This window comes from Cajanus cajan, chromosome 5 (genome assembly GCF_000230855.2).
Source record: "Cajanus cajan strain Asha chromosome 5, NIPB_CcT2T_4, whole genome shotgun sequence".
NCBI lineage: Eukaryota > Viridiplantae > Streptophyta > Magnoliopsida > Fabales > Fabaceae > Cajanus > Cajanus cajan.
The window spans coordinates 15,185,989-15,196,179 of record NC_138521.1 but is presented as its reverse complement, the minus strand read 5'-3'; the positions used below and the strand labels follow the sequence as shown (position 1 = coordinate 15,196,179).

The following is a 10,191-nucleotide window of genomic DNA, read 5'->3' as shown; positions in this document are numbered from 1 at the left end:
CTGCCTAATCCCAATCTCCCAAAGATTGTTGAAACCGACGCCTCTGACATTGGTTATGGTGGTGTCCTTAAACAACGCATGCACAATACAGAAAATTGCATTGCATTTACATCAAAGCATTGTAACAAGGCACAAAAAAACTATTCTACTATCAAAAAGGAAGTTTTGGCCATTGTTCTATGTATTTCGAAATTTCAATCTGATTTACTAAATCAAAAATTTTTAGTAAGGGTTGATTGTAAATCAGCCAAAGAAATTTTACAAAAGGATGTTAAAAATTTAGCATCAAAACAAATTTTTGCCAGATGGCAAGCAATCTTAAGTGTTTTTGATTTTGAAATAGAATACATCAAAGGCACCTCAAACACTTTACCTGACTATCTTACCCGTGAATTTCTTCAGAGACAAACAACATGAAATGACGCCAAAACTAAGGCTTCGATCAACCTCTTTCAGAGGAAGAGGAAAAGGAATAGTTCTAGGTAAATCAACTCGCCCAGGAAAATCAACATCCTCAATAGAGGATGCCCAATCAATCAAAGTCTCCCCAGAGACTTCCAAAAAGGGGTCATCTACCCAAACTGAAAAGGGGTCATCTACCCAAGCTGGGTCATCTACTCAGCAAGCCATTATAAAATCTAGGTCATCTACCCAACCAGCTAAGCCATCAGACTATGCTATGGCTCTTCCAACCCTTCAAGCCCTTTAGGATTATGGGCTGACCAACCTTCCCTCCAAATCTTGGAAACAGATTTTTTCAGAAGAACCTAATGACCTCTTCTGGGACCAAAACCTGAAATCAATTATTTCAGAAATAGCCAAATCAAAGGTTACTCTGCAATCAAAAGAATTGGTTGAGCAGCCTCAGCCAGTTACCCAGAAACAACCCTCTTCCTATCTACCAAAAGAAGGAAGATTTTACCCAACAATCCAAATGGAGCTTGAATTCTGGGATCCAAACCCAAACAAGATTTGTGAAAAAATCTTTCCACCAACTTTTCTTTTCAAACCCCTTAGTCTTAACAAGACAAGGAAATTTTACGAATTTATTTTGGTGGATTCAAAGTCTATTTCTATTAAACATAATTTTGACAAAAGCGATAACCAGCTTATCACACATTCAACAATTCAAATTCTTAAAATCTTTACTTTTAAAGATTTTGAAAACAAACCTAATCAAGTCAGAAAATTTTCTCAGCCGTTTGACCAATAGGGTATAATTACTGGGATTACATCAATGCCTGGACAAATGTTTTCTGGTTTCAAAACAAACATCATAGGCATTCCTGGCTTATTTATTTCAAACAAAAGGTTCGATATTTCTTTCCACAATGGTTTGCTGAGTGGTGGGAATTCTTCGGACCAATTCAAAATATCCTTCCCCCAGACATTAAGGAAGGATACAATCAATTCAAAGCAAGATTTGAAGAAGGGACCAACCCGTTCCACCCATCTCTTCATTTCTTCTCCAAATTTTCATTAGCTTGGATTTTTGCCTGGCAACACCAGTTCAAGAAAACCTCCAGGCTCCTCCCAATCTTAGGCAAGCAAGCCTCTGTTAAATGGTGGGATCAGTTTGATGCTTCCAGGGCAAACTCTCAGGGAGTGGCACTTTGGTTCCAAAAGAATCCAAAAAATCTTAAGGCCGCTAATCCAGAAACCTGCCAGTTTCTTAATCGGAAGGCTAAAATCGCAGCTGCCCTAGCAGCGTCAACAAATGATGAAGTTTTAACTGCAAATCTTCATCAAATCCTTGATCTTCTGCAGACGGACTCAGAATCAAGTTCGTCAAAAGGAAAAGCAAAGAAAGAAGTATCTTCCCCATCTTCTTCATCCGGATCATATTTCCAGAATGAGGACGATTGCTTCGGAATTAATCTTGAAGAAGCATCCGAGGAGGACTAATCTTTATCAATCATCAATAAAATTATGTATTAATCATGATAATCTTATACCCAGGTGGTCATATTAACATTCAATTTCAGGAATTCCCTGTACCACAGGTAGTCATCGCCATCTACCGTTATTACTCCAGCCCAGAAGTCTACATTGACATCTACCCAATCTGAAGACATCAACAGTTTCAGTCATTACTGCTCATTTTGCGGAAGTGTACTGTTCACTTTACTTCACTGTAGCGGAAAATTTCATTTTACTGTTGAAATAGTAATCACTGTTGTAATAGTAAATTTAGTTTTCCTATTTATACCAATCTCTGCCCATGTTGTGACGCAGAACTTGTAAGGGAGAAACACCTTCGTGTAAGAGAGCCTAGAGTGAGAAACTCCTCCTTCTCTCTTGCCTTTGTATTTCTTATTCAATCAATACAACTCTTTTGTATTAAATCTTATTCTTTCTTGCATTACATTTCTGCATCATAAAGTTTGTGAAAACCTGGGATTTGTAAGCCTGACTCGTCAGGTGTGCCCTTGATACCCAGTATTGTGCGGACTACCGCCGTGTAAATCTGGTTTACTGCTGCATCTGCACATTCCCTCTTCCCCTCTTTCCTAGATCCACTTTAGGGACATCTGGTGGGGATTGGATATCTAATCCATTGAAGAGCTTGATTGAGTGGTTTGTAGTTGATGACCAACCTTGGGGCACCTCGTTCGATTTCAGAAGCCTTATTGACATAAAAGGCTGCACAAGACCAAGGACTCTTGCTCTTTCTAATTAATCCTTTGGAAAGAAGATCTTTAATCTCCTTTTGGCAATGGTTGACAAGTTCATGACTCATCTGGATAGGCCGAGCTTTGGTCGGGATTTGTCTATCGGTAAAATCCTTTTCGTAAGGAAGACTAACCATATGTCTTTTCCTATCCCAGAAAGCATTAGGGAGATCAGAGCATATGTTATTCTGAAAACGATCATGAAGACTCATAATTCTTTGTTTGGTTTGAGGTTGGGAAAGCTGGCTCCAGATGTCCCTAAAGTGGATCTAGGAAAGAGGGGAATAGGGAATGTGCAGATGCAACAGTAAACCAGATTTACACGGCGGTAGTCCGCACAATACTGGGTATCAAGGGCACACCTGACGAGTCAGGCTTACAAATCCCAGGTTTTCACAAACTTTATGATGCAGAAATGTAATGCAAGAAAGAACAAGATTTAATACAAAAGAGTTGTATTGATTGAATAAGAAATACAAAGGCACGAGAGAAGGAGGAGTTTCTCACTCTAGGCTCTCTTACACGAAGGTGTTTCTCCCTTACAAGTTCTGCCTCAGAACATGGGTAGAGATTGGTATAAATAGGAAAACTAAATTTACTATTACAACAGTGATTACTATTTCAACAGTAAAATGAAATTTTCCGCTATAGTGAAGTAAAGTGAACAGTACACTTCCGCAAAATGAGCAGTAATGACTGAAATTGTTGATGTCTTCAGATTGGGTAGATGTCAATGTAGACTTCTGGACTGGAGTAATAACGGTAGATGGCGATGACTACCTGTGGTACAGGGAATTCCTGAAATTGAATGTTAATATGACCACCTGGGTATAAGATTATCATGATTAATACATAATTTTATTGATGATTGATAAAGATTAGTCCTCCTCGGATGCTTCTTCAAGATTAATTCCGAAGCAATCGTCCTCATTCTGGAAATATGATCCGGATGAAGAAGATGGGGAAGATACTTCTTTCTTTGCTTTTCCTTTTGACGAACTTGATGCTGAGTCCGTCTGCAGAAGATCAAGGATTTGATGAAAATTTGCAGTTAAAACTTCATCATTTGTTGACGCTGCTAGGGCAGCTGCGATTTTAGCCTTCCGATTAAGAAACTGGCAGGTTTCTGGATTAGCGGCCTTAAGATTTTTTGGATTCTTTTGGAACCAAAGTGCCACTCCTTGAGAGTTTGCCCTGGAAGCATCAAACTGATCCCACCATTTAATAGAGGCTTGCTTGCCTAAGATTGGGAGGAGCGTGGAGGTTTTCTTGAACTGGTGTTGCCAGGCAAAAATCCAAGCTAATGAAAATTTGGAGAAGAAATGAAGAGATGGGTGGAACGGGTTGGTCCCTTCTTCAAATCTTGCTTTGAATTGATTGTATCCTTCCTTAATGTCTGGGGGAAGGATATTTTGAATTGGTCCGAAGAATTCCCACCACTCAGCAAACCATTGTGGAAAGAAATATCGAACCTTTTGTTTGAAATAAATAAGCCAGGAATGCCTATGATGTTTATTTTGAAACCAGAAAACATTTGTCCAGGCATTGATGTAATCCCAGTAATTATACCCTATTGGTCAAACGGCTGAGAAAATTTTCTGACTTGATTAGGTTTGTTTTCAAAATCTTTAAAAGTAAAGATTTTAAGAATTTGAATTGTTGAATGTGTGATAAGCTGGTTATCGCTTTTGTCAAAATTATGTTTAATAGAAATAGACTTTGAATCCACCTAAATAAATTCGTAAAATTTCCTTGTCTTGTTAAGACTAAGGGGTTTGAAAAGAAAAGTTGGTGGAAAGATTTTTTCACAAATCTTGTTTGGGTTTGGATCCCAGAATTCAAGCTCCATTTGGATTGTTGGGTAAAATCTTCCTTCTTTTGGTAGATAGGAAGAGGGTTGTTTCTGGGTAACTGGCTGAGGCTGCTCAACCAATTCTTTTGATTGCAGAGTAACCTTTGATTTGGCTATTTCTGAAATAATTGATTTCAGGTTTTGGTCCCAGAAGAGGTCATTAGGTTCTTCTGAAAAAAATCTGTTTCCAAGATTTGGAGGGAAGGTTGGTCAGCCCACAATCCTAAAGGGCTTGAAGGGTTGGAAGAGCCATAGCATAGTCTGATGGCTTAGCTGGTTGGGTAGATGACCCAGATTTTATATTGGCTTGCTGAGTAGATGACCCAGCTTGGGTAGATAACCCCTTTTCAGTTTGGGTAGATGACCCCTTATATATATATATATATATATATATATATATATATATATATATATATATATATATATATATATATATATAGAGAGAGAGAGAGAGAGAGAGAGAGAAAACAATTAAGAAAATGAAGAATGCAAATAAAAATAAAATTTGATTGATTTGAGATGGTCGATAAATGATTTTTAGATTAGTTATTAAATTAAATTTGGTATTAAAGTAAAAAATATATTTGAAAGGAATAAAAAAGTTAAAACACACTACAAGAAAATTACATATTAGCGAGGGACTATTCTCTCGCTATTTTGTCTCTGATCCCTCGTTAATCAGATTTGCGACGGAATAGTGATGAAATTGCAAGAGACCATTCCCTAGCTAAATACAGGTAGCTAATTAGCGAGGGATTAAATCCCTCACTGATCTGTAGCAAAATCCGTCGCCAATCCCTCGCTAAGGTCCTCGCTAATTATATTAAGGATGCTTACTATTCGCTCGCTAATTTGCGGTCAAGCTTCCCCGCTATTGCCTCGCTAAGGGGTAACAAAATATCCCTCTCTAATTTGTAGCTAATCCCTCGCTAATGTTCCCTCACAAACCCCTCTCTATTCCGTTGCTACATTTCTTAGCTAAGGCCTTGCAATTCCCTCGCTGAATATCCCTCGCAGACCCTTCCCTATTCCCTAACAATATTTCCCTAGCAATTGTCTCGCTATTCCCTCGCAATATTTTCCTAGCTATTGTCTCGCTATTCCCTCGCAATATTTTCCTAGCAATTGTCTTGCTATTCCCTCGCAATACTTTCCTAGCAATTGTCTCGCTATTCCCTCGCAATACTTCCCTAGCAATTATCTCGCTATTCCCTCGCAATATTTCCCTAGCAATTGTCTCGCTATTCCTTCGCTATATTTTCCTAGCTATTTGCTCTTTTTTCCCTCGCTATTTTGTCTTTCACATGATATGCCTCGCTATTTTCTAGCATATCCCTTACTGTTATGTTTTGGTTATCATCGCTAATCTCTCACTACTTTGTCGCAATTTTATTTTTAATATTTATATATTCATCTTTACCTGCATTTTTCATACTATAACTATCATAATTGTTTTGTTTTGATATCAAGATTGTAGTACCTGTATTTTGCATATCAAATATATTATTGTGTCATCAACTTGCATCAAATAAAATAAAAATACTAAAGGCTAACTAAAACAATTCTGAATTACCAACATAATAAAAATATTCAATACCAACTAACATAATAAAAATACTCAATAGCAACTAATATAATAAAACTCTTCAAGTGAGTTAACAATGCTAATGTAAATATAAAAAAAAACTAGAATTCAACATTTTCATTCTTGATTCTTCCCAAGTTTTTTGACTGATGATGGTGATGACATCTTTAAGGCAGGTAATATCTCTTTTCTCAAAAACTGCATTTGTGTCTGCATTTGTTCCTGCATTTGTTGTTGCAAAAGTGCTTGCATTTATGCTTGTGCCTTCATTTGTGCCTGCATTTGTGCTTGCATATTAGCTTGTGCCTTCAATGCATTTGGGATTGTGTTTGTAGATTCAATTGTGACTGCATCTATTCTTGCATTTGAGACATTTGTGTAGCTAATGTAGTGATGTCTTCTCTAACAGGTGTGGTAGAGGGACCTACAACCGTTGAAGATGAACTATGCATAGTAATGCTAAGATCTAAGCTATGACCCATGCCGTGGATTCTACCTTTCTTATTTTCACCAGAAATTTGTGTCCAAACATCAGTGTCAACTATAGGATGCTTTGATGCGTCTTCCCCATACTTTTCAGCCATAGCATTTTCATATGATTCCTACAAAAAAAATGTATCAAGGTATATATAGTAATAGATAAACAATGTTTAATTTTTATATTAAAAATATATACACACTCTTACAATGAAATTTTTGGCTTTGTTAGAGACATATTCACCATCTTTTCTTTTATGAACTTTGTTGTACAATTCACCATAAGAAATAGGACGTTTATGCTCTGCTTCCTGTGAAATAATATGCAATTTAAGATAAATACATAAACACATTTAATTAATAAACCACAATCAATAAAAACATAATAGTATAAAATTATAATATTTATGATACAAAAGAAATTTTTATCAAGTATAATTAGCCAAGCATATTACAAAGAACCAAAAGCCATTTATCATACAATTGTAACATATTATGACAGAGCTTAACATAAAAATGAATTGTCAATATTAATAGAAAAAGTATTGACTATGAATACCATTTTTTTTAAGTGTCGTCCAAAGCTTCTTGACCCTCCAGTGTGCATCATAGCATCGGGTTTGGAAGCCCTATTATTTTTACCTGCAATAGATTTCCTTTTCCACTCTTGTGTTGCCCATATATCTATTAATCCGTCCCACATCTCAGTCCTTATACCTCTTGGCCCATGACCCTTTAAGTCTTCAATATTATCTGAATTTTCCCTTTGTTTTGCCTTTGTCCTTGCCTTAGATAGATAGTCAGGATATCGATCCATGCATGTCAAATCCCAAACCTTCCTTGCCATACTGCGATTGTAATCTGATGCAAAACGATGCTTGTTCTACAACAATGTGAATTAAGTAAATTAATTGATATATACATATATATACACATATACATACACACATGTAATATAATATATAATATTAACATGATAACTTCTTACCATAAAATCATTGAACAATATTTCTTTCATATCAACAGAATAATTTTTCCAATTTGCTGCTGCATTAGGCATCCTCATGAATAGCTCCGATGTAATATCTCGAGTAACAGAATCTGGAACAAACCTCCTTCTGCCATTTTAAATACTCATGTTGTAAATTATGAATTAGTAATATTAATTTTAATCATTGATTGAGTTTAGCTTTACTTACGGGTTATTAACTTGTTCCACAGATATAAGAAGTCTCCTATCTACTTCATTGTGAGAATCTACACTTGAAGGCTCTTCTATAATTGGTGGGTTATCAGATGTTGGGGCAACATATGATTGGCCACCATCAGTCACTGGGGTGGTGGTGGTTGCAGACTGACCACCACCAGCTGATTGACCACCATCAGTTGATGGTCCATCAGTGAAAGTAGCACCTAAGACAAGCACAATGGAAATAAATTGGTGCACATTACATTCAAATAAATAAAAAGGTAATAATTAAAGTCATTTAACAATTATACATAATATACCTGGTGAATGAGAAAAAGGATCTAGTTCTGGAGGATCATTGAACGATTGAGTAGGTTGACGTAGAGTGATGGTGTGACTACCTCGACCTCGTCCTCTTCCTCGTGGAGGCATCTTGAGTTCCTACTAATATAAATATAACGAATTAGGAAATCATGTGCTAATAATATTAAAAAAAATGAACAAAATAATGTAAAGTATAAGAGAAATTTCATAGTCAAATAAATACCATTAAAAAAATTAAAACAATTTATTCATAACCACTCGTCGTCTGAATCAACAAAATCATCTCTTGAATTGTCTGAATCATCTAACACCATGTCATTATCCGTGAGTTCATCATCCTCATCATCTTCATCGTCATTGATGAATTGATCATGTTGCACATTATCCATTGGATAATTTATATCATTTATGTTTACTTCTTCCATTGGGGCATTTGCATCAAACAATTGTATCTCCTCATTATCAATAAGAATATTGTGCATTCCCATTGAACCATCATCTTGAAAATAATCATTAGTAGTTTGTTCATTTGACAAATAATCTTCGTTATTCAATGACTCAGCCATAAATAATTTTGCTCTAACCTTACAAGCTGCCCACCAATCACCAGTATTCCTACCCCTACTTTGGGGGTATCTCGTATAGTACACTTGTTGTGCCTGTTTAACTAATACAAATGGATCATTTGACTGAAGCTTTGATTTGTGTTTGATATCAACCAGTCCATACATTTCATCTACTTTAACACCATGAAAAGGGTCAAACCAGTGACAACGTAGAATAATCACTTTGTTTTGATATCCAAGATATGACAATTCTATTATCTCTTCAACAATGCCATAATAATCCAAATCATTATCACCATACATATTGCCTCGAACACATATCCCACTATTCATAGTGGATTTATTAGCTCCATAGCTTTTAGTGTGGAATCTATATCCATTGACTATTAGTCCATTATAAGAAGTGACAATCTTTACCGGACCATAACTAATCTCTTGAATCATTCGATCATCAACTTGCCCTGTACTCACCTATAAATGATTACAAATACAAAAACACACATAATTATATTATTTACTATAATGCATATTAAATTATACATTACAGACAATTATGGGGGAAATAACTCACTTGATGTTTTAGCCACCTACTGAAATCTCTATCTCGAGCTACTAATATTTCATCCTCAGAGATATTAGGATTTGTTTCCCTTATTGAATCCTCGAATTGCCTAATAAAAGCAATAATTAATATTGCAACTAATGTAAAAAAAAATTGCACAATTTGAAAAATTATGAAGGAAACTTACTGAAGATAGGGTTCTACTTTTTTGCAATTTACAATGACATATGTCTCAACAATATGAAGTTCTTCCTCTGTTAATAATCTACTATGACCTTTGCCAATAGGACGACATGGGAATTTAAAAATAGACAACTTATCATCAATTTTATCTTCACCACCACCATCATTACGAGCAACGTGATATGCTAGATGCATACCCATTTGGAAACTTTAGTTGTTTTATCCACTCACACACCATTTTTCTTTGATCAAAACTCAAGACATATGTTGCCTTTGGCTTTCTATACTTCCCATTCTCGTCCACTAGCTCTAACCTAGGATGTTTACATATCAACCTTAGATTTTCTCTTGCATTAGCAGTGTCTTTCGTCTTGCCCTTTATGTCCATAACGGTGTTGAAGATGTTATCAAAAACATTCTTTTCAACATGAATAACAACCAAGTTATGTCTAATTAGATTACTGGACCAATAAGGCAATTCCCAAAATATGCTTTTTTTAACCCAATTATGGGTTTTACCAAAGTTAGGTTGTTTTTCTTTGTTTGATTTCAAGCCAAAAGTAATTTTTTGAAGTTGATTCACTTTGTTTAAGACATATGTGCCATTCAATTGTTGTGGTGGCAAAGAGTTTTCCACTACTGACTTCTTGAAAGAGTATCGGTCACGACGAAATGGATGATCAACAGGCAAAAATCGACGATGGCAATCAAACCAACAAGGTTTACCACCATTCTTCAACCTAAATGATTTACTGTTCCCCATACAATAGGGACAAGCAAA

The 10,191-nt window shown here is 35.8% G+C and overlaps 2 protein-coding genes across 2 annotated transcripts; both read right to left on the bottom strand.

Moving 5' to 3' along the window:
* Positions 1 to 6,004: 6,004 nt before the first annotated feature.
* Positions 6,005 to 8,207, bottom strand: LOC145958243 (uncharacterized). The gene is made up of 7 exons (XM_083074971.1): positions 8,096 to 8,207; positions 7,786 to 7,999; positions 7,575 to 7,704; positions 7,146 to 7,469; positions 6,796 to 6,897; positions 6,606 to 6,711; positions 6,005 to 6,533 (listed from the first exon to the last, which is right to left on the bottom strand). The coding sequence occupies exons 1-7, from the start codon at positions 8,205 to 8,207 to the stop codon at positions 6,463 to 6,465; spliced, it is 1,059 nt and encodes a 352-aa protein (XP_082931097.1). The 3' UTR covers positions 6,005 to 6,462.
* Positions 8,108 to 9,616, bottom strand: LOC114916028 (uncharacterized). The gene is made up of 4 exons (XM_029271897.2): positions 9,415 to 9,616; positions 9,237 to 9,336; positions 8,323 to 9,136; positions 8,108 to 8,216 (listed from the first exon to the last, which is right to left on the bottom strand). Exons 1-3 carry the CDS (start codon positions 9,609 to 9,611, stop codon positions 8,348 to 8,350), a joined length of 1,086 nt encoding a protein of 361 aa, XP_029127730.2. The 5' UTR covers positions 9,612 to 9,616; the 3' UTR covers positions 8,108 to 8,216; positions 8,323 to 8,347.
* Positions 9,617 to 10,191: the final 575 nt, after the last annotated feature.

What these genes read in the sequence shown, in the direction of transcription:
- LOC145958243 (XM_083074971.1), bottom strand. Translation starts at nt 8,207, where the DNA reads ATGCCTCCACGAGGAAGAGGACGAGGTCGAGGTAGTCACACCATCACT. An exon ending in GTGGAACAAGTTAATAACCC is followed by an intron (nt 7,705 to 7,785) that starts GTAAGTAAAGCT and finishes TTAAAATGGCAG; the next exon opens with AAGGAGGTTTGTTCCAGATT. An exon ending in GACGACACTTAAAAAAAATG is followed by an intron (nt 6,898 to 7,145) that starts GTATTCATAGTC and finishes ATTATTTCACAG; the next exon opens with GAAGCAGAGCATAAACGTCC.
- LOC114916028 (XM_029271897.2), bottom strand. Translation starts at nt 9,611, where the DNA reads ATGGGTATGCATCTAGCATATCACGTTGCTCGTAATGATGGTGGTGGT. An exon ending in AAAGTAGAACCCTATCTTCA is followed by an intron (nt 9,337 to 9,414) that starts GTAAGTTTCCTT and finishes TGCTTTTATTAG; the next exon opens with GCAATTCGAGGATTCAATAA. An exon ending in GTAGGTGGCTAAAACATCAA is followed by an intron (nt 9,137 to 9,236) that starts GTGAGTTATTTC and finishes AATCATTTATAG; the next exon opens with GTGAGTACAGGGCAAGTTGA.